Raw genomic sequence first — 23489 nt, 5'->3', positions numbered from 1 at the left:
GTTGCAACCACAAACATGCAAGCAAACACAAACAAGTGCATAGATCTTAAAAGATACATTTACTTTATTGGCTCTTTATTTATTGTGAAAGTCAGACTATGTCAGATATTTTTTTGGTACTACAAGAATCTCTCGTGTATTGAGTTGGTCACAGCTTGTGCTTAACTTAAGCATTTATTACAGTAATGATTTATCTTCTTTCAAAGAAAAGGAAAGGCTAGATATTTTTTATGCACCTCTCCTTTGTTTCTCGTCTACATTAGAACTTAGAACCTACTTGACACCAAAGCATCTTCCTGGACTATTGGTTACAAAACACATTTAACACTTATAACTCCCTTCATAGAGTCTATACAACCATTTTTTTTTTATAAAGAGCTCTTTGTTTTTGTTGGGTCTCATAATCACGGAAAAGAGAAAATATCAATAAAATCTGAGTCCAATCATATAAGAAATTGATATCACTCTCTACTCAAAATCTTAAGATAGTGAATTAATGTTTCGTCTTTATATAAAATTCTACTTTCTTATTTTTATCTAATATGGGATTTAAATTTACACTTAGATTTTCTTGAATTTTTGCAGTAAAAAAATGTTAGTTGTTCAGAGTAAAAGTGTATATTCTAATACGTTTTACTGTATACTAATGGTGTCATTTCAACAAGAATTTATTAAAAAGAAAAACTAAAACATTTAAGCTGCACTACAAAAAAATCAATATAAATTACGACAGTTATTTCCCTATAATGTCATAGAAAGTTTGTCAATAACACTCTATCATTTAGGGTTTGGAAGAAGATGAAAGGCTTGTGTCTTTTAATTTTATTTCTTTTCAACTAAACCCTCATCGTATACTAAGGATTTTGAAGAAGACACTTGGTCGCGGATGGAGTCAAAGAAGGAGCGGTTGTCGTCATCGTTGATAGAGAATAAATCATTATCTAGGATTCTGATGAGAGAGGTGGAGGAAGGGGCAACATCAGTGGTGGTGGTGGTGGAAGGAAGGTTACAGCCATAATTGTAATGGTGGAAGTTTCCTAAGAGCTTGAAAGAATGGAGTGGATGAGTTTGGATAAAAAATGAATAATTAGTTTAGTATAAAGATTTTGGGTTTGAAAAAATGGAAAAAGAGGAAATTAGAGAATGTAGGGAATCATTTTGGCAAAATTCAAATAACAAAAAATAGGAGGAAATTTAATAAAGGATCAGAAAAAATTAAAAAGTTTAAATTTATTAAAATATGAAGTTAAACACATTATATATGAACATAGTAATTAAAAACGTTACATTTTATATGTAAAATATGACCGTTTTTCAATTATCTTAATATACTGCAAAAAAAAAAAAACAAAATAATTTTAAATAATTGTTATATATTAAAAACAATATATTATATATTTTTTGTAGTGTTTACTATTATCTATTCTTCTTTGCTGGTTGTTTTCTTTCCTTCATTATCTGTACACTCCAATTTTTTTTTGTGCATCAAACACTTTTTTTTTTCGATACCATTTTCAATTCTATGAATTCTATGGTTTGATCACAATGCGTTGGTCAGCAGCTTATGAATTTCTAATATTCTTCTATATTTTAAAAAGTATATATGATAATTGTATATTTTACTTAATCATGTAAGGCTTTGTTAGTTGTACATAAAAAATATTGTAAAAAGTGAACGTCCTCTATAAGTATTAAATGCAAAATTAGACTATTTGTGTAATCATCTCTTCATAAATGGAGGATTTCTTGATTAATGTACTGATCGATACCAATTTATTTACTAAAATCTCGTTCATTTATTTGAATTTTTAAAAGAATAAAAAAATATACCTCTCTATATATATTACTGTGAAAAAGGTATACTTTGATTGAAATGTTATAACAGTTTTTTTTAAAAGAAATGTTATAAATCAAAATTTTAATTTAAAAAAAGATATAAATTTATATTTATTTTCATTTTTAGTGCATTAAATAATTTTTAAAATGATTAAATTATTGACTTCTTAAACCATATTCATTGACCAACTTTACAATAACTTTAATTTGTTTTTTTTTATTTCAATGTGTCACACTATTTTTTAAGATGCCATTGCAATTTTTATTATAATATAAAAAGTTATAAGACTCACATTATAGTTAATGCTTTATTTAATTGATAGGTTTTGTCAGAATCATTAAAAACGCACTCAAAAACCCCTCTGAACGGACGCCAGGTGTCAAGCTGAGGGGAGTCAGAAATCAGATAGTGGAGTGCAGGTGTCAGCAGAGGAGCGGACGTTCATTTTAAACAAAACTGATTTTTCTGAAATTCGCGTCACACCTTCTGCATGCACTCTTCTTCTCCAAAACTCTGATCTTTCATTTCTCCTTCTTCTCTCTAAAAAGATCTCCCTTCTCTCTACCGAAACTCACCCTCTCTCTTCTCCGATCACCATTCAGGCACCGTAGAAGCACTCCCGGCAACCCAAGCGTCAGTTTGAACCGATCAGTTTCGAGTTTTGAACGGGTAAGTTCTTCTTGTCCTTAACTGTTCGTTCTCAGACACATGCAAACCAAGTTCTGGTTGCATGAATTCATAGCATCATTCTTAACCATTTTGTTCTGTTGTTTGATTCTGGTTTGAAGAGTCGTTGAACGTTGAGGTTAGAAAGATCTGTAGTCAGACGAACCAAACTTTGTCTATTAGGACGTTCGTTCACGCTCAGAGGTAAGGGAAGCTTATCTAATTTAATTGTATGTTCGTTTGCACGTTCGTTGATAATGAATGTATGTTGCTGAGTGGTTGAATGTATATAAAGTATGAATGTTGATATGCTTGTTTATATGGAATATGATTAATTAGTATGATATGGATTGTATGAAGTATGAAAATTGAGTATGATGTGAATTTATAAAGTTATGAAATTATGTATTAAGAAATGAGTTGAAGATAAATGAGACCTGGATATGGAATTCCTATGATAGTGTACGTTCGTCATGGAACAGTCATTGACCGTTCGGTAATATTAGTAACATTGGTTAAAATTAGATTCTTTCATTTGGAAAGAATCCTAGTTGAGGACGAGCGTCTTCGTGTGATAATACTATGCTTGAGCGTTCAGCCAAGCGTAGTTGTATCTGAGTATTTTATGATAAACTTAAATTTTGTAAATATATGTAATTGTATATTTTAGTTATTCTTAAACACTACTCTAATAGTATTTTAGTATATTTATCAAGCCTCTTTTCTTTAAGTTTAGTAGCACTTGGTCTTATACCAAGTGTTCGTCCTAAGTAAGTGTTTGGTATTACACCAGGCCCTCGTTCTAACTCCTTAAGCTAAACTTCATCATAAGAGCATTCGTTCAAGCCCACTAGGGTCGCTAAATAGAGTGTTCAGTCTCTGACTGTCATTCGGATTTTTTTTATATATACTAAACCCAAATAAGCTAAGTTTTCGTAATCGTTCGGTTTCTTCATGGAAATTATCCTAAGTCTTCTTCTTGGAAAGTCTCGAAGTGTCTGTATTCATTGGTTACAGCATAGAGCCATAGTACTGGGCATGGTCATTTCGATGTTCGGTTGAAGTCCTCAAAAGTCAGTTCATCTAATTGACTCACTTTTAAATAACGCTCGTTCCATTAGTTTATTGTGATAATTGATTGTACTCGGTTTCTTTCTCAACCCGACAATACCCTTTAGTCTAAATTCCTTCTGGAACTGAAAACTTCTCAGTCTCGCTCCAAGTGTTCGGTCTCATTCTAAATCAATGTTGAACATTCGGTGTTAAGTACCCTTACGGATCGTTGTGAAAAATGTTTAAGTGAGATGAATAATAATGAAAGATACGAGAATATGATATGGATGAAAATGTTGTATATTATGGACAAGTGTTCCGGGGAGGAACGACTCATGAATGAATATTGGAATTTGTGAAGTATGACTGTGGGCATGCTAAGCTGACTGTTCATTTTGATGTTCCGTGAGTACTTGTCTTCACGTAGAAGAGGGTAGGTCATGTGTGGGAACGACAGTAGATCCTAGTCCTTAGGGGTACTTTGGATAGATAGGACTAACCTCGGGTGGTAGCTGTTGAGGGCATCCCAGTTACTATATCACCCGGGTGCACGAACGCCTGTAGCTACACAGATTTCATACAGTCCGGACAGTCGGTCTAGTAATAGGTTTTGTATGATACGTATGTTGAAATTTATCTTGTGTGTTGGATTGTTTAAAAATGTATGTTTATGCATGAATTAAATTACATAAGCCTACCCTGTGTTTCTCTTGTGTTGTCTTGTTTTGTACGTCCGTCCTTGTCATTGCAATGATCATCCGTGTGGATGTGAGCAAAAGGAGACGAGCTGCTGGAAGAGGCGCTGGAAGAAGAAAATTTGGTAGAGGTAGAAGTGAAGACCGAACAATAGGACGTTCGGTCAGTAGTCTAGTATAGTGAGGTGGTCGTTCGATCACCTCTCCTTTTGATTTTATTTTGATCGTTCGGTATAAGTTTTGTAAACCGTTCGGTTAAACTTTCTTAACATGTTTAGTTAATTTTGTAACTATTTTATGTATGGCCGTTTGGCCATAAGCGTTCGTTCCACTCTAGTGTAAGACTGATCTGAATTATTGGTAAATGTAATTATTCTATTATATAGTTTATACTGTATTTTTGGGATGTTATAGGTTTTATAATACTTATATTTTAATTAATATTTTAAGATGTCTTTTTTTTTATAATTTATAACTCATGATTTTATTAAGATTCAAGATCTTAAATATTACATTATATTGATAATTCAAAAAAAATTATAAAACTCGTTTGAAACATTTATATGACTTCTATACTACATGTAATGTAGTTTACATTAGGAAACTTACAAATTGTATGTAAAGAAAAAGCAAAGATAAATGAGTAGTTATTTTTATGTTACATTAATGAGATAGTCTTTATATTTGTACTAAAATTTTAATTGGATCTTTAAATTTTAAGTAGTCTTAACTGGGTATTTTGTTTTAAAAGATATATAACAAATAAACTTAAATTGTAACACTAGTTAAAAGTGGTGCATAATAGACATAATGATGTGCATTATTTTATTATGTAAAATTAAGCAATTACATGGAATTGATTAATTGCACAACTTTGTTTGTACATAAATGATTTGGTTCATAGTGGTCATGGTCATACAATTTAAAGACTAACACAAGATCAACAGAGCTAGGGATTTGAAAACCGTATGAAAGGAGCACAAAACAAGATTTTCAAAACGTTCATCGATAATTAAAGGTTGATAATAATTGAGGTGAGTTTGATTTGGTGGTTGATTGGGTGTTATGTTTCTAAGAAAAGGAAAGAATACATGGAATCGAAAAAGATATAAAGGCACAATGCAAAATTGGGAGAAAATTGAAAATCAAGGAAGAGAACTTCAACTAAGTAAATGCTCATCTCATAATACTTAAACTTGTAAAACTAAAACATCATTCAATTTCAAATTTTCAAGAAAGAAAATGAAAAGCAAATGGAATCTAAAAACATAAATTGAAAAAACATTGAAAGATCATTAATAAAAAACCCCTTATAAATGTCAATATTTAGCAAAGTTGAGAAAAGAGACATCCAATTTTTATAATGACAAAAAAACCAATATTTAAATATTATAACAAAGAAACTAATCACTTAAAAGAGAAAAATGAATGTCAACTATTAACAAGTATTTAATCAAATGAAACATTCTTCGCTAAATATTCTAATTCACTACATCTTAACATAGTTTATGTCAAATTAACATAAAACACTCATTTATTATATATTTTAGAAAACAAAGACACAAGACTATCTAAAATATAAAAATCAAATTAATGTTTCGATACATACAAATACGAAGATTATTGTTTCAGTCTATATTTTGTGGGACCGATGAACATACCTTGCCAACGTGTCTTTCTTGCTTCCGGATGTCTATGTCGCTCGCTGGTCCTTTGATGTGTTGCTTGCTTGTCTTTTCTGGAAGTCGTTCGCACTCCTTCAGTTCATACCACTCGTCCACTTTCACCCGCAGAGGGGGAGGTACCTGCGAAGATACTCCGACGCTCAAGTCAGGCGTGAGTTATAGAGCCTCAGCTCTCAAGAAAGTGATTTTGTTCTCACTGTAGAATGTTATCTAGTGTTAATACAGCGTAAGTTGAACGTAGAAAAAACCTACCTGGACTTTTTCCCTGTTATTGTATTTATAAGTGTAAAAACAACCTTACCTAGAAACTTGGTTAATTACTCATAAGTATCTTAACCGCTTAAAATATCTAAGATATTTTATCCAATAAATATCTTACTATACATAATGCCTCCCAAGTCCGAGTTAACCGTTCCGTTTTATGGACGAGTTAACTATAGGACTTGTGAGTTTGAGGGAGGTTGTATTCACTGTGTTAGGGAGCGTGTTTCTGGTCGTTGCTCATCTGTGTACTGAACGACGAGCTTTATGGGTTTTCTCTTTGCCATAGGCCGAGCGGTTGAACATTTTAACACCTGAGGCTAAAGATGACCGAGCGGTTGAGATCGAATGACAAAAAACATGTGAGGCCGAAAGGCCAAAAGCTGGAAAGCTTGAGGCCGAACGGCCAAAAGCTGGAAAGCTTGAGGCCGAACGGCCAAAAGCTGGAAAGCTTGAGGCAACAAAAGGTCGAACGATTGAATGTTGGAACGCTTGAGACCACGGGTGGCCGAGTGGTAGAGGCCGAGTGGCCGAATGCTGAAACGCCTGTGGCCATGGATGGCTGAACGGTGGAGGCCGAGTGGCCGAACATCAGTGAGGCCAAATGGCCAAATGCTGGAATGCTTGTGGCCATGGATGGTCGAGCGGTTGAAGCCAAAGGGCGAATACCTTTGAGGCCCAACAGTCGAATTCTTGAACACTTGAGGCTCTATAACTCACGCCTGACTTGAGCGTCGGAGTATCTTCGCAGGTACCTCCCCCTCTGCGGGTAAAAGTGGACGAGCGGTATGAACTGAAGGAGTGCGAACGACTTCCAGAAAAGACAAGCAAGCAACACATCAAAGAACCAGCGAGCGACATAGACATCCGAAAGTAAGGAAGACACCACTACAAGAAAAACATCATTTACATACGGATTATTATATACAGATTCTAATCAGTAGATAAAAATTTTATTATATACGGATTTTATATACGGATAAGTTACATACAGATATTATATACGGATATTAAAATAAATAATAAAAAAATTAAAAAAATAATTAACCTAAGACATAAGCTCACAGCTTCTTCATTCGTGCATTTTCAGCCACACGTATTTCACCTCTCCTTCAACCACATTTCATTTTGATTCACTGCCTCCCGTCTTCACCATTTTCTCTCGAGAGCCTCTGAACCATCCACATTTTCTTCACAGATCCACAGGTTTGTTCATCACATAATCACTTCATCCTCTTAAATCTCCATGTCTTCCTTCTATTTTCACTTTCATATACATAACCACCTCCGAATCCTAGGGTTTCGTCCTCCTCTTCACTTTTCCTTCATTTTTAACCGATTAAAACCACTTTTCTACAGATTAAAACCCTTTCTACCGTTTGTTCTTCGATTTCCACCGATTGAACCTCCATTTGCGTCGTTTAAACACTTTTGTATCGATCAATCTTGCGTTTGAACCGATTAATCGGTTCATATTGAGTTTCTCCCCATTTTTAGGGTTCCTTCGGTCCATATTAGGGTTCGTCCTCCATTTTAGAGTTTTCCCCCAATCTTTCTGGCTTTTATTCGTTCGTTTAGGGTTTTCTAACATTTTCTTCCGTTCATTCTCTGTTTTGTTCTCGATCTCAAGTTCGTCTCATTATTCCGCTGCGTTTGTTCATGAAGGAAGCTTCGAAGGAGCTCGAGTCCGCGTCGCTCTTTTGGTCTCCTTGGAGGGTCTTCCATCAAGTGGTATTCAGAGCAAGGTAGAGCACGCTACAAGAGATAAGTATTGCTTTCCTTGTTTGAAATGTAATATATTGTATCAAATGGATGCTCTCTGTTCTCTAATAGTATCTTTCCTCACTTCTTTCATTCATAACATTTTTGTCTCGTATACTACTAACTCATTCTACTTGAATTAAAGTTTCCATTTAATGTCAGCTATAAGTAACTTAGTTTACATTTGCATTTTTCCTTTAGTAACTTATAGGTTTAAGTTTAACTCTACAAAATAGGTTTCGTCTTTCATGCCTTTTAATAATGGCTTTTCTGTTTGATGACTTTGTTACTAACCCTGTTCTGAATGTGTGATTTGGGTAGTTGATCAGGATCTATCAGTGTGTGATTTTTAAAATTATCTATTAACTATGGGACACAGATTTTGGCCTTTCATTTTATGTATTTTAAATTATTTTGGCTGCTAGATTTATTCTGAACATGAGGTTTTTGGCAGTTCTATCAAGATATATCGAAGCCAACAAAAGCTCAAGAATGTCTAAGTCAGATGTTGCAAATTGATGGAAGGTAATTGTTGTTAATGAAATGGTATCATTAGCATCACAGGCATTTTAGCTGGTAATTGGTTTATAAAGTTTGAAGTACTTTATGCCTGTTTGCTCTTTATCCGCAGCTGATTACTTGTGTTGTATGTTAGGTTTTCCAGAGCTCATAATTTGCGTGGCCTTTTGTTCCATGCAATGGGACAACATAGGTATGTAAACAACCTTAACTGCTGTTTAATTGGAGATTGACTATTTAATTGAGATAAATGTACCTTGCAAGCCTTCAATAGTATTTATGATTGGGGCCGTGAATTAAAGTAACACACTTTGAGATATAGTGGCACACCTATAGGTAGTTATTGAAGAAAATATGGTGGTAGAAGTTGGAAATATGATGAAATCTGATAGGAAGAACTAAACTACTCAAAAATACATAAAATCTTTAGCTAAAAGACACTAAAAGATAACATTGTCACCATACTGATTCACATTTGTCACTCAGAAACTTCATTTATGATCTCAGGTCAAGGATTATGATGCTGCTCTGGATTTGGAATTGGACTCAATGGATAAGTTTGTGCTTCAGTGCCTTGCCTTCTACCAGGTTTGTATACTGTAAAATATTATATTTGTACAACTTCTGTTTTTCCCCTTAATTCTATTTTATTCATCTCTCAGAATTCTGCATAAACTATTGTTGTTTCACAATAAAAATGTGCTGAAAACTGTTGCTATTTTGATTCAAATGCTGCAGAAAATTATTTGCTGTTTGGGTATAAAAATGCTGCTGAAAATTCTTTGCTGTTTTGATAAAAATGTTGCAGGAAATTATTTGCTGTTTTGATATAAAAATCCTGCAAAAAATTGTTTGTTGTTTTGATTCAAATGCTACAGAAATATTTTATTGTATTAGTTGGTTAAAAACTTGTTTAATATATATTTATTGTATGGGATGTTAGTCATGATTGATATATTGTTATATATATATATATATATATATATATATATATATATATATATATATATATATATATTAGATATTTTGTAATAAACTTTTTCCTTTGGGATTATTAGTATATTATATTAAAAGTATTAACTGGATTGCTGCAAAATTAATCATATTTGGATGTATGAACGTGTGAATGTACCTTGTGATTTTAGTATAGTCTTGTTGCTGATTTGGATTCAATTGTTATTAATTAGTTGAATTCCTTTTCATAAAGTTTTAGATAAAAACTCTCAAGAAAAGAAAATAAGAAAAAAATGTCTTCCTCGCAAATAGAAATCAACTTATATATAGACTTATTTGGCGAGTTAATATATCAAGAGAAGTTTTGTAAAATTATAAACTAATGTATAGACTCATCCAAAAACTGACATATAATAAATTTCTATTAATTTAATGAGTTAAGTGTAGAATCTTTCAATTAATTTCTTAAAACTATTAATTGTATTTCTTTTTTTCCTTATTACTGCAGGTTGGGGCAATTGCTTTTGTTGCTTTAACAGGACTGCTAGTATTGGAGCAGTTGCAGGTTGCTGCTTTGACAACTATTGACATGGTGATAGCTTCTTGGCCTATAACATTTCACACTATGGGAAACTGAGCAATGGGCTAGACATCTTGTTTTGAAAAGAATAGCACAATATATATCTAGTTGACATCTTTCTCTATCCACAAAAGATATTGTAGTTGTTGTAAACATCTTTCTCTGCCTTTAGACTTAGATATTTTACCATTCTAGACATATTTTATTTTTTCATTCAAGTATAGGATCCTTATATATTTTCTTGTACAATTTTTTTACTTTAGCATTGTCTATTCTTGGATAAAGAAACCTTTGCTTGAAACCTGTCTTATTTTTTATAAATGTTGAAAGGTTTTAGTGAATAAATCTTCTATTAAATAGTTGTAAATGTTTCATCTATTAGATGGTTTTAGGCAAGTTGACTGTTATGTTGACTTTTATCAACTATTGAAACTCGTAAGTATTAAATGTAGATGTGGAATCACTTATTTTTTTTTTTATAAAATCATAAATTACATACGGATTTTTCCATATGTAAGTACATGGATTTTTTCTATGTAATTATATACAGATTTTACATACGGATTTTTCCGTATATAATTACATACGGATTTTTCCGTATGTAATTATATACGGATATATCCGTATGTAATTATATACGGATATATCCGTATATAATTTATCTACACCTCTTTTATATACGGATTTTGGTCCGTATGTAATCCGTATGTAACATCAATTTATATACGGATTTTAGATGTTATATACGGATTTTGGCTGTATGTAACTGTGATTTTTCTTGTAGTGCACGTTGGTAAGGTATGTTCATCGGTCCCACAAAATATAGACTGAAAGAATTATCAATTTGAACTTTATTTAAATAAGTTTTGAAAAATAAGAACACCCGTTTGCATTAATAATTGGAATAAAATAGAAAAAAATATTAAAAGCATATTATAGAAACACAACAATATATGTGAAACATTATCTGTCCAATCTGAAACAGGGTAGTAGAAAGATGGATTAAGCAATGGGGATACGACGTTTTAGTGCTTGGGAAGGCACTCAAGAATAAGTCTGATGCTAAATGCTTAATGGTACTGCAGCGTGGGGCCACCTGGAAACACTTTTTAATTTGGGGATAGAACATCTATTCCTTGAAGGTGATTGGACGAAAAAGAAAGCGTGAGCAGCGTGGCTAGGTGCTATTGGGTGATCTAGGATCTTGATCTTGTAGTCTCTGGTGGGACCCAGAACATGGAATGTTAGTACCACGCGGCGGATCCTCCACCTAGTTATGCTTGTGAGGTCTACACTTACCCAACTCGCTGTCTCACGCTGTCTCAGCCACTCCCTCTTACCCACTCCCATCACGTCTCTCACATACCCATCTCTGTCCCTTTGCCACTCACTCATTAGTAGTTACACCTTTGCTTACAACTTGCATGCAATTCAAGAACGACAAAACTTCACATACAAATTATATTTTATTTTTATATAGAGGGGATTTCACAAATGTTTATTTAACTTTTTTATTGAAGTAAAAAAAAACTTATTTCAAGATCTTGTACAACCCACTGGAATATAGGGCTAGAAGTAAAATTGTTTATTTATTTTATAAATATTGACAAATTAATGCTTCAAATTCAAAATGGGTGATTGAAATTCATGCTGAATTTCACTAGAGAAAAATCGTGTCCCTCTGTATTTGATACCACTTAACTAACCCATCTATGAAGAAATATTGGTAAGTAATAAACATTTATTGAAGGGATATAAAGTGATACGGTCACCTAACAAATCCAAAATTGAAAAAGACAATTCTGAAGAAATGCATGGGGCTGTGACTGTTGGTAAACTAAAAAAACATACCCTCCCAAAAGTACAGATGGAAATGAGAAAATGAATGGAGATGTGGAGGAAGAGATAGGATCCGAAAGTAACTTTTTTATTTTAATGACTCCACTCAGAGAAAAAGGTGGAGCTCCTGTATATGACTGTAAGTTAAACATCTGGTAGAAATACAGCCAATGGGAACTCATTGTCTGAACTAATGCAAGCAGATTAAAAAGGACAGCACAGGTGAAAAGGAAAGCCTCACAGAAAAGATAACAAAAGTAAGATATCCCATTGTTAACATCACAAACTTGGACCACAAATCACAAACCCTCTCTACTTCATCATCCCATGAAGATTAAATCATAAAAACAAGTCATCTCCTACAGTACCCAAATTCCCTTTATAATAGCCCCCACCGTGCAAACCATTCCCAATCTCATCTCATCTGTTCCATTCTCTTTGCCTATAGCCACTTTCAGTCCGATTACCTAAACCAAGTTCATGGCAACTCCCAATAATAGGCTCTCTCTCGCCATGGAGAGAACCGGGCAATGGTAAACACACTCGGCTAACTCCATTTCAAATCCATGCACCATGCATGCATATGCTTACTATATATTATAGTCTCTACTGAGTCTCAATAATGTTCTTGCCTCTGCTTCTTTTGCAGGGTTTTCTCTCAAGACATACCAACTGATGTTATAGTTCAAGTTGGAGAAACAACTTTCTCGCTCCACAAAGTGAGTATATTGTGATTTGAATGATGTTAAGAGTTATGTGCCTACTGGTTCATGCGTGTTATTACTGAAAAGGGTTTTCAATATGTTTGGTGCAGTTCATGCTCGTGGCAAAGAGCAACTACATAAGAAAACTGATACTGGAATCAAATGAGAGCGAGCTCACCAGAATCGACCTCTCTGATATGCCAGGAGGTCCTGCAATCTTCGAGAAAGCCGCAAAATTCTGTTACGGCGTCAACTTTGAAATAACCGTCAACAACGTCGCCGTTTTGAGATGCGCCGCGGAGTTCCTTGAGATGACGGATCAGTATTGCGAAAATAACCTCGCGGGGCGGACGGAGGAGTTTCTCACGAAGGTAGCGTTCTTCACGCTCACTGGCGCCGTCACCGTCCTGAAGTCCTGTCACAACCTCCTCCCCTACGCGGATGATTTCAAAATCGTGAAACGCTGCGTCGAGGCCGTCAGCGCCAAGGCCTGCAGCGAAGCCAATTTTCCCAGCTGCTCACCCCCTAACTGGTGGACGGAGGAGCTAACCGTTCTAGACATGGACTTCTTCAGCAGAGTAATTGCTGCCATGAAGCAACGCGGCGCAAAGTCTCTAACTGTAGCTGCCGCTCTTATAACTTATGCAGAGCGAACACTACGAGATCTCGTCCGGAATCACACAGGCAATGGAATTCGCTCGTCAGATTCTGGAGATTCCGACTCCAAATCTAAACAACGCAAGCTTCTCGAATCAATCGTGGATCTCTTTCCAGGTGAGAAAGGAGCGTTTCCGATCCATTTCCTGTGCTGCATCCTCCGCTGCGCAATTTACCTCCGTGCCTCCACTGCCTGCAAAACTGAGCTCGAGAAGCGGATTTCCTCCACTTTCGAACACGTGACAGCGGATGACCTACTCCTGCTCTCCTTTACCTACGACGGTGAGAGACTCTTTGATCTCGAGAGTGTCCGTAGAATAATTTCGGGATTCGCGGAAAGTCAAAGAGGCAACGCGGTTTTCACCACAGGCGAGTCGAAAGAGCCTTGCTCCGCGGCTATGCAGCGCGTGGCAAAAACAGTGGACGCTTATCTCGGGGAGATCGCCGCACACGGCGATCTAAGCATTTCGAAGTTCAACGGCATAGCAGTCCTGATTCCTAAAAGCGCACGTAAGGTTGATGACGATCTATACCGCGCCGTAGATATCTACCTGAAGGTATCTAACCTAACAGTTTATTCGCGTTTTGAAGCAGGAACGAGAGAAAACGACAGCGTGTAACGGTTAACCTTTTGTTTCTTGCAGGCGCATCCGAAGCTGGATGAGATAGAGAGAGAGAAGGTGTGCAGCGTGATGGATCCGTTGAAACTTTCATACGAGGCGCGTGTGCACGCGTCGCAGAACAAGCGTTTGCCGGTACAGATTGTGCTGCATGCGCTTTACTACGACCAGTTGCGGCTGCGGAGCGGAGGGGAGGAGCGTGAAGTGGCGAAGGATAAAAGTGAGCTTCATATGGATGTTTCGTTGGTGAGAGAGAACGAGGAGTTGAGAACGGAGTTACTGAAGATGAAGATGTACATTTCTGATTTGCAGAATAAGAACGTTAATAACGGTGAGAACACTCATGGCAATGGAACGACGTCGTCTGGAACAACAAAAAAGACAACGTTCTTCTCTTCCGTTTCGAAAACGCTGGGGAAGTTGAACCCGTTCAGAAACGGGTCGAAGGACACGACCCATTTGGAAGATGGGAACGTTGATTTGTCCAAGCCCAGAAAGAGAAGGTTCTCTGTGTCTTAGAACTTACAAGTTAAATCGATTGAATTAAATTATTATGCGATGTTCATCGAGGTTATGATTACTTAATCGTTTTTTCTAGTGTTTGGATTTTCCGTTGTGCATGTGCAGAATTCATATATAGAAAATGTGTTTTTGTTCTGGTTGTTGCCAACTTCTTTCATCATATACACTATTTTGTTAGTTGTGTATTTATATACAATCTTAATCAAAATGAGTGAAAATCGATTGGACATCTATGTTTTCTTTTATATATCTGATTGTTCAACATCATGCCATTTAGTACATTAGTTGTTTCTCTATCTTTTTTATGTTTCGTTTTTCTCTCTATGAAGTTGATTGGATAGTCTCCACAAAACATTTTTCACTTTGAAAATACACAAAGACTAAACTTAAAGTTGTGTGTGTTTAACAAATATTCAATTATTATTTTAACTCCACATTCTATCGTTTATTTCTTGAGAGAATGATAGTTATCAGAAAAATATTCTTTTGAGACATTTTAATATTTTACATTTATTTGATACTATTCTTATGTACTTTTTATTTTCTTGTTTCTTAAAAAATAATACAAAATTTTACACTTTTTAACTTATTTTATCCTTGTATCATGTATTAAATAAATGTAAAAATATATTATAGTATCATTTCTCCAGTTATTATTACCATATTAAAGAAAAATGTAGTGTCTTCCATATATTCTAACATGTATTAGATTCATGTGTGTTGTTGATGGGAAGTTATAAAAAACATATATTTATAGTTTCTCTCGTTTTCATGAGTTTGCTTGTAACGCTATACCTTTTAATGTTTACAATAATTATTATTTTTCATTTACAGTAATATATTGAAATTTGTTGGGCTGAAATTATCCTTCTTTAATCAATGTTACATGCAAAAATTCTAAACCTCAATTTGACACCATAACAGGTGTTTTTAAATAATGGTAAGCATAAATAAATAAATTACAATTACAATTTTGGTCGGAGTTAAACATTGTTCTAATCGAAGATTTGCAAATTATTTAATGACTCTTTCAGACCTAACTTAATATACCCCAAATTTCACCATTCAAAGCCATATCTAAAACATATTTTTTAACTTTCAAACACTAACCAATTTAGTTCACCCAAAAGTAATTTGGTCTACTAAGATACTTTTAACCTTTTTTATATAATCATGAGATTTTCAAACATTAAATTCAAACACTACAAAAAAAATACTATTTTACGGAGGTTATTTTGTGGGGGTTATAAAAACCCTCCACAAATTAATATTATTTAAAATAATTAGAAAGATTTAACTAAGCCCTGATGATTGTGGGGGGTTTAATGTTTTTAGGAGGAGGTTAATGTCTTTTAGAAATTAAAATACAATTTTCAGTTTCTATAACTTCCCTCCTAAACCCAAAATTTCCCGAATCTATCATCCCTCTCATATTTTCCCTCTTTCCAAAATCAAAAGTTGCATTTCTTTTCCCTAAAATTTTCCAAACCCTCACATTTTCTCTACTTTCCCTAAACTTTTCGTGCAAGGTTTTCATTTTTCTCCGGCAACTCAGTTCGTGCTCAAGTCATCATCGTTTTCAGGTTGTTTTTCATTGTGCGTCGATCGTCAGTTCAGCGTCTTCGTCGTTCGGTCGCCGTTACGGTCTCTGCTTCGCTCTACATTGCAATCACTGTTGCGCTCGCCACTACGGTCATCGTTGCGCTCGCCGCTGCGTCGTGAGTTACAGCCACCATGGAGTTCTCAGTTGTGGTCGCCGTTGTGCTGGCCACTACGGTCGTCGTTGCGCTCACCTTTTCGTTGTCAGTTGCAGTCGCCATGGAGTCCTCAGTTGCGGTCGTTGTCATCGCTCATCATCGCTAGGGCTCACCGTCATTAAACCTAGGTTTCCTCTTCCAGGTTACAATTTTAAAACCTATATTGAATTATATCTATTACGAAGCCTCTTTGTTTTGTATTTGATATACTTCTTTATTGTGAAATTTGCAGGAGGTTAGTTTTATGGTATTGGAGACGCTTGTTGTTGTAGGAATTAGGGATCGACCTGTTGTTTTTGTTACTCACAGGTTAATTTAATTACCTATATTGAACTTTTGTGCACTTTACTTAGTCGTGGAGTCCAGGCTAATGCAAAAGTAAGATTTCTTTTTATGTTTAAAGTTGTAACAATGTTGAGTTTTTGCATCTTCTTTTGTATGAGTGGGAAAACAAGGCATATGAATAAGGAAGATTGTTTATTTATTGTAAAATGAGTTGATACTTAGTCTTACAAATTCATTTAGTGTTTCGTTGATGCTAGTATTTCTTTTATTAATTCATTAGTATTGAAGGATTTTGTATGTTTTTGTCGTGATACTTAGTCTCCAAATGCTGATGTTATTTATTGAAGACTACTGGTACTGTATTGACTGGTTTCATGTGTTTTGCGCCCTTGAATATGTGTTACACTGATTATAATCCCGATTCTATGCTCTCTACTTTGTTTTAATGTAGGGTTATAGTATGAATGTGTCATTGGGCTTTATGTGATATTCAGTAAATTTTAGACGTGGTATTTTCCAATTTTGTTGTTTATCAGCTGACATTGTTGTTATTTATTTAGATAAAGTTTTCCTGCTTCCTTCACATCAGGTTATGGCTGTCAAGAAGAATATTGAAGATGTACAGAGCAAAGATAATTACCCGTTTGGACAACAAATGTTGATTCACAATGGCAAGGTTTTAAAAGATACATTAGTTCTGAACAAAGTCTCTGAAGATGGCTTTCTGGTTGTTATGCTTAGCAAGGTATATTTCTTCCTTAAAAATGCTTTGTCAAACAAATGCATAGGCAAGCTACGTGCTCATTGGTTGTCATTTCAGCTCTCATATTTTTACTCTATATTAGTCATTATACATTGTTGTATCTAATCTAAAGGCCTCAAATCCACAATCATCAATTACTAAGTGTTTTCAATTTATCGTTATAAAATGGAAACAAGATGTAGCACTTTAATTGTTGATAGTGAAATTTATTTGTTTAATTTTTAGATACTGAGATTTATTGATTTAACAAATTTAATTGATAGCAATCTTTTGCTTGGATTCTCTCATTCTCTGATATTTTTGTTTTGACATTGTGAGAGGTATTATATTAGATCTTGTCATATAGTATCTTTTACGCAGTTTCAATTCGATAAACTCAATTAACACATTTTTCTTTCAATAAGCTTTAGCATTTATATGGTAAGAAGCACAGTTTACCTTTTTTTACCTCAATTTGTCATTTTAATTCTCTATTTTCAGAGTAAAGCATCATGTCCTGCTGCAGCTCCATTTGTTCAGGTATGTAATTACTCGCTCAATTTTGGAAGTTTTCTTTCTTTTCTAGTTTTCTTTATCTGTATTAATTATGGTGAAATTATGTCAGCCTGCCAATAGTCATGCTTTTTTATTCATTGTCAATTCTGTTATATTTCTTGTTAATAATTTCTTGTTCCATACCTTAATGTTCAATATTTACCCTGCCTCAGTAAATTAGGTCCTTCAAGTTATCATAAAACATTGTCTTCAATGTTGTGAGAAGAAAAGTCTTTTTTTATTTGGCCAATGATGCTTTGATTAACAGGAATAATTATACCAAATTTGTTTATTTTTCTAGCTGGCTTTCTTTCATTTAAAGGACATGATGAGAAAGTGGTAGTCTTAAATAAAATCTGATAATAAAGTTCAACCTGCAACCTTTAACATTAATGCAATCTTTAACAAATTCATTTTTTTTTCTCACTTTTCTTGTACTGCAAAATTATGAGTATAATTATAATTGTTTATTTTTTTTTATTTTTAGTGCAACCAGTTTTATTGAAGACATGTATTATTTTATTTTTAGTGCAGCCAGTTTGATTGAAGATAATTTAAGATTATACTTTGTTATTTTTCATAAATATATAGTCATGTCAAAGGTCAAGCATTTCCTAAATCTACAAAATTGGGCAAGTGTGGACATGTATGAGTGTAACCATAAACTCTCAAATTATACTTATCTCATTTATTATTTTATTTTAATATTTTTCTTTTATCATTTCAGGAAGCTGTTGATGTAAATGAGTCTGGGTCTTCTTTGAGTACAAGAAGATTATCTCATGCTAACAACATTTTGGGAGTTTATGATGTTTTTAAAGGATAGAATTATATTTAGTCTATTATGTATTTTTAGTGATTATGGATGAAGTTGTAATTACATTTCAATTGAATTTAGTTTTATGTTATTATGATGACATTGAGAATATAATGTTTACATTGTAATTGTCAATGAATGTATGTTATTTTAAATCATGAATAAAATTAATTTTGAATTATTTTTTTGTATTTTACAATTTTATATATTTATTATTTTTTTTATTATTTTAGCAAGCGGATGAATTGAATAGTATATAAAAAATACAGATATTTTTTGTAATTAAATAGTTGAAAATAAAGGAGGTTAAAAACTCCCACAAGATAATAGCCACTAATAGAGGAGGTTTTCACCCTCCGCAGAAAAACCTCCGCAAATTGAATGTGATACCAGGGGGTGCGGAAAACCCCCGCAAATAAGTTGTGGCGACTCAAACTGCGGCGGTTTGAAAAACCTCCGGAAATTACTTTGCGGAGGGTGAAAACCCCCGCAAATCGAAAAAAAAAACCTCCACTAAATGACATTTTTTTTGTAGTGAAATATAAAGACTTCCATCCTTAAACAATAACAAATATTAAGTCTACTAAGTAATGAAGATCCAACACCGTCAGTTCACCAAAAACTAGTTAAAGCGTTTAACCTTACAAAAAAAACTTATAAAATTCAATATTTAAACAAAAGTTTCAAGACATTCACACAACCGATACTCTAATACATATACTACAACTTACCAAAAATGTTTGTTTAATATTCAACACATTTTTTAAGTTTGACCAACTGAATTATTAATATCCATGATGTTACTGGGCTTATAGCTGACCGATCGGATACCGTGACAAACTGAATGGAAAGGACCGAACAATTGACACACAAGAAGGTACTCACAACCGCTCGGTCCCGACAACAGTTGAGCAGAGTTAAAGCGCAATTAATGCTGCAACGACTACTGTCGAGTGATTAAGGTTTGCATTGATGATCATTAAGAAGTAAATTAATTGGTCAAATTCTTATAAACTCTATAAACAGAGGATTAATTTCGAGGTAAACCAACTTTTGATTCATAATTGAATTATCATAGACCTACAAAGAAAGATATTTTGACTTGAGCGTCGGAGTGTATTCTGCAGGTCATTCCCATACTGATCGATTACGAAGAGCGCAGAGCGGCCTTTCGGCGGAGGCAGTAACTTCACACAGGCGTCATCCTTGTCCCATTTCAGCAGAAACACATAAAAAAATGCAACTATTTTCTTTTTCAACAACGCATGAAGAAATTGAGAAAGAATGTTGATGCAAGACACCACATTAGCCCATGATTTAAAATATAACCAAGAAATATATACCCAAGTCAAGAATCTATCCTTAGTTAAGAAACAAAAAGCATGCATATGCTTTTTCTCAACTTTTCCATGTTTTTCTTTTTTTATGATCATGAAGATTTGAAGAGAATGGTAGAAGACAATTTAAGTTAATCCAAAATATTTCGTAGCTAGATTGTATTTTTGAAAATAATTCCAATTACATAACTGGGGATGATTCAAGCTGTGAATTTTTATAGAGGATGAAAAAAAGGAAAAAGGTAGTTGGAGAAAGATGAAGTTAACAAAAGAAAATAACGAGATTTTCATTAAATTTTATATTTCTTTCACATCTCATTGTTTGCTAAATTCATACACTTTTGCTTTATACCAACCCAAGATGAAACCCTACTTCTTAACATTATGCCCTTTACACCATTCATGTTCATACCCATCTATTTATTATTTAAGTCGAAACAGTGCATATGTTACATAAAATAATATCACACGTGTTCTTACATGACCAAATATATCTTACGAAGATGTCCTCTAACTCTTCACATACACTTCATGTTACAACTACACACCTTTAGACTAGGATGTTCAAGATACTCGTCTCCTTAAAGTTAAAAGGTGGGTGTGCCTACAAAAGATACTTTTATACTTAAGTCAGTCAAATGCATCATATAGTAGTAAATGTTGTAATCAATAAGCATAATTAATTTACCTCGTGTACTATGTTATTTATACCATATTTATAGGTCTTTATCTGGATGAGCTTGAGTCACGTGACCTAATCACCTTGACTAACTTTGTTTAATACACTTTAGCCTTCATTTAAACTTAATCATATTTTAACAACATTGATGGCTTGACTGATATGGTCTCCTGTTAGCTGAATATACTAGGTTGAGTACATCTCCCTCAAGTGGTCGAGATGTACTCAAACATGTATAATACACTAGGCCTTTAGGCTTAACATGTCATATGTTCAAGTCTCTATACTCCTCCATGATGTTGCTCTTGATTTGGTCAACATGTGTTAAAAAAATTGAATTTCTTTGATTGTTTGATCTTACAGGTGTAGTAGCCTCCCAAACTTGAGAAGAATATTTGTCAGACTTGTAGAGATTAATGTGACATGTGACAGTTAGATCTAAAAAGATTTAATAGTTGTGATTGAAGACGTGTGAAATGAAGAGTCGCAAAGACTTGACTATAAATAGGAGGCATATTTGTCTCATTTGAGTACCTTGCTCTAGCATTCTTTTTTCTGTTGCCGATAACTTTTCAAGCATTTTAGTATTCTAGTGACGATTTGTGTTAGATGATTAGATTATTAAATATCTTATACAGATACCTTATTTTTATCTTTTATCATTAGTTAATTTGATAGTATTCCTTATTTGTATTTTGCAATTAACCCATATTTCGTCTATTATAAATATAGTACCCTATGCGTACACTAGTGCAGAAAAGGCATTTAACGTCTTTTATTTTGGCCTTTTAACGTCAGTTCCGGAACCGACGTCTTTGTGGGTGACGTTAATCAAACGTCAGACTGAAACAGGTCCGACGTCTTTATAGACATCAGTTACTGCATCACCCCGACGTCTTTAGGGGCTCCATAAAGGTCGGACAATACAATGTCCGACGTCTATGGAGCCCCTTAGACGTCGAACATTGCATTAACCGACGTCTACTGCAGCTCGTGTCTTTGAGTAACGTAGTAACACCTTCTTTCTTTGCTAGTTTCGTCATAGAAAAGGTTGCGTCTTTTGGATCTCTTATGGAATTTCAACCGAAAACCGAATCTGGGTCCTTGCCTAGTTCCATTAAAATTGCCAATGAAAATGAACGGTGACAATAGAACTATGCAAGGACTGAAGTTCGGTTTTGGGTTGAAATGCTATAAGACATCCAAAAGACGCAAGCTTTTCTTACGAGGAAACTAGCAAAGAGAGAATGCGGTACAACGCTACCCAAAGACATGAGAAAACTGCACCAAAACACAACAAAAACTCATTTTAATCGGTTCAAGTGAAAGATAATCAAGCAAAGACTAATATAATCGGAATAAAAGTACGTTTAAACGGTTCAAAAGAGACAAAAACGTACCTGGAAAAGCAATGTCACGGAGAGAAAATGCGAGAAGGAATACGATGAAGTGGTGCTCGTAACAGCGGGTTTGATGTATGATTTAACAGCAAACTAGATGTCGGCTCCCCAGTTGAACCGACGTCTATTATGGCCTAGACGTCGGGGCCCTCACTAATATGACGTCCAAAAAAACTTTTCAAGGCCATTTAGACGTCGGATGACGTGATCCGACGTCTCACGGCGGAAAAAAATAACTTTTCATCTACCTGTCAGACATATACACGTCCGTTGGGAGGGACACCAACGTCTGTAATCGAGTATAGACGTCGGGGTGGCGGGATCAGACGTCTCTAAGGCTGAAAAAAATGACTTTTCACCTACTTGTCACACATATAGACGTCTGTTAACGGTGGCCGAATGTCTATAATATTATAGACGTCGGGGCCCCCGTTAACAGACATCTATATGCCCACTTATTTACAAAAATGCCAGGTCAATAATTTACGTTGGTTATTTTGTGGTCCGACGTCTACGGGGTGACGTTAAAGCCCAATTCTGCACTAGTGGTATATTCAACATAATGAGAAGTTAATTCCATATATAAGTTTTTACTATATTGAACATGGTATACAGAGCCTAAGGTTCTTTGAAAAAAATCATTACCCCTACCCATTGCAATCGCCACTACCATTAGAGTTGTCGCCACCACCGTCCATTACTGTCACCATCGTTGGAACATCAATTTCGATTGATATCCACATGGTTTTGCTCGTTTCATCCAGGCAACCACCACGCCGTCAAGATCACCGTCGTCAGAGTCCATACACATTTTCACATGTTGATCACAATTGGTTGTAGTTTTCCTTTCCAACTGCATGAGGTGATGCGTGCGTCGTCGTCTCCAACACAAACCACATTTGGACTCAGTGCAACCTTTTCTCTCTGGATCTGGCCTTGTTGCGTCGATTGAGCCTCTTTTGACTTTTAGGTTTTTTCTCTCTTATGTTTGTTCATGACTTCTTCCCATGCTATCTCTTCTAACCTCTCTTTTGTCACTAATACATTTCACTTATCCATAATTATGTTAATGTTCATTTATCTATTGATAAGTTAGATGACACTAATTATGCGACTTGGACATCACACGTTAAACTTGGGGTTAAAATTCACGGGTATGATGATCATATTACTCAAAATGTGATGATTATTAATTTCTTTGCCAATATCTGTTGGTTGAAAATTGATGTTGAGTTATGCATTGTTTAAAACAAAATTTTCTCTCTTCTTTAAAACAAAATTTTCGTTCCTACGAAATATGTTTTGAAATTTGGGAACACGCTAAATTATTATTTACCAATGATACTCAACATATTTATGGTTTTTGGTATGATCTTTTTAATGTTGCTCCTCGACATCAAGACCCTATGGTTCATGAAAAATAGCATAAATTGTACCCATATATTAAATGAGTTGTTGCCTCTTGTCTTTACTTTTGTCTGAGAAATAGAGCAATGGTCAAAGTTCTTCATGATATTAGCATTACACATCCTTACTAATAAATATTCTCATATTTGATCAGATT

The 23489-nt window shown here is 34.5% G+C and overlaps 3 protein-coding genes across 6 annotated transcripts; all 3 read left to right on the top strand.

Moving 5' to 3' along the window:
• The first annotated feature begins 6523 nt into the window (after positions 1–6523).
• Positions 6524–10281, top strand: LOC124828712 (uncharacterized). Its single transcript, XM_088113134.1, has 8 exons — positions 6524–6745; positions 6949–7070; positions 7288–7403; positions 7863–7942; positions 8413–8483; positions 8614–8670; positions 8985–9065; positions 9940–10281. The coding sequence occupies exons 1-8, from the start codon at positions 6524–6526 to the stop codon at positions 9965–9967; spliced, it is 777 nt and encodes a 258-aa protein (XP_087969260.1). The 3' UTR covers positions 9968–10281.
• Positions 10282–12220: 1939 nt separating this feature from the next.
• LOC148201150 (root phototropism protein 2-like) lies at positions 12221–14488 on the top strand. The gene is made up of 4 exons (XM_088113306.1): positions 12221–12383; positions 12500–12569; positions 12665–13768; positions 13856–14488. The coding sequence occupies exons 1-4, from the start codon at positions 12331–12333 to the stop codon at positions 14348–14350; spliced, it is 1722 nt and encodes a 573-aa protein (XP_087969432.1). The 5' UTR covers positions 12221–12330; the 3' UTR covers positions 14351–14488.
• A 765-nt stretch (positions 14489–15253) lies between these two features.
• Positions 15254–18629, top strand: LOC148201149 (putative ubiquitin receptor RAD23a). 4 transcript variants are annotated; one of them, XM_088113308.1, is made up of 5 exons: positions 15254–16252; positions 16343–16488; positions 16956–17140; positions 17639–17677; positions 18420–18629. In XM_088113308.1, exons 3-5 carry the CDS (start codon positions 16988–16990, stop codon positions 18516–18518), a joined length of 291 nt encoding a protein of 96 aa, XP_087969434.1. In that variant the 5' UTR covers positions 15254–16252; positions 16343–16488; positions 16956–16987; the 3' UTR covers positions 18519–18629. The 4 variants fall into 4 exon arrangements, with proteins under 4 accessions (XP_087969434.1, XP_087969438.1, XP_087969437.1 ...); XM_088113311.1 differs by having other exon boundaries at positions 15298–16252; positions 16343–16419; positions 16985–17140; XM_088113307.1 differs by having other exon boundaries at positions 15317–16252; positions 16985–17140.
• The last annotated feature ends 4860 nt before the right edge of the window (positions 18630–23489 follow it).

This window comes from Vigna umbellata, chromosome 4 (genome assembly GCF_029865625.1).
Source record: "Vigna umbellata cultivar VRB3 chromosome 4, Vumbellata_1.0, whole genome shotgun sequence".
NCBI lineage: Eukaryota > Viridiplantae > Streptophyta > Magnoliopsida > Fabales > Fabaceae > Vigna > Vigna umbellata.
The sequence above is the reverse complement of the archived record's forward strand: the minus strand, read 5'-3'. Positions and strand labels throughout refer to the sequence as shown.

What these genes read in the sequence shown, in the direction of transcription:
- LOC124828712 (XM_088113134.1), top strand. Translation starts at nt 6,524, where the DNA reads ATGACCGAGCGGTTGAGATCGAATGACAAAAAACATGTGAGGCCGAAA. An exon ending in AGCGACATAGACATCCGAAA is followed by an intron (nt 7,071 to 7,287) that starts GTAAGGAAGACA and finishes GTGCATTTTCAG; the next exon opens with CCACACGTATTTCACCTCTC. An exon ending in CAAGTGGTATTCAGAGCAAG is followed by an intron (nt 7,943 to 8,412) that starts GTAGAGCACGCT and finishes GGTTTTTGGCAG; the next exon opens with TTCTATCAAGATATATCGAA.
- LOC148201150 (XM_088113306.1), top strand. Translation starts at nt 12,331, where the DNA reads ATGGCAACTCCCAATAATAGGCTCTCTCTCGCCATGGAGAGAACCGGG. An exon ending in ATGGAGAGAACCGGGCAATG is followed by an intron (nt 12,384 to 12,499) that starts GTAAACACACTC and finishes CTTCTTTTGCAG; the next exon opens with GGTTTTCTCTCAAGACATAC. An exon ending in CAACTTTCTCGCTCCACAAA is followed by an intron (nt 12,570 to 12,664) that starts GTGAGTATATTG and finishes TGTTTGGTGCAG; the next exon opens with TTCATGCTCGTGGCAAAGAG.
- LOC148201149 (XM_088113308.1), top strand. Translation starts at nt 16,988, where the DNA reads ATGGCTGTCAAGAAGAATATTGAAGATGTACAGAGCAAAGATAATTAC. An exon ending in TGGTTGTTATGCTTAGCAAG is followed by an intron (nt 17,141 to 17,638) that starts GTATATTTCTTC and finishes CTCTATTTTCAG; the next exon opens with AGTAAAGCATCATGTCCTGC. An exon ending in CTGCAGCTCCATTTGTTCAG is followed by an intron (nt 17,678 to 18,419) that starts GTATGTAATTAC and finishes TTATCATTTCAG; the next exon opens with GAAGCTGTTGATGTAAATGA.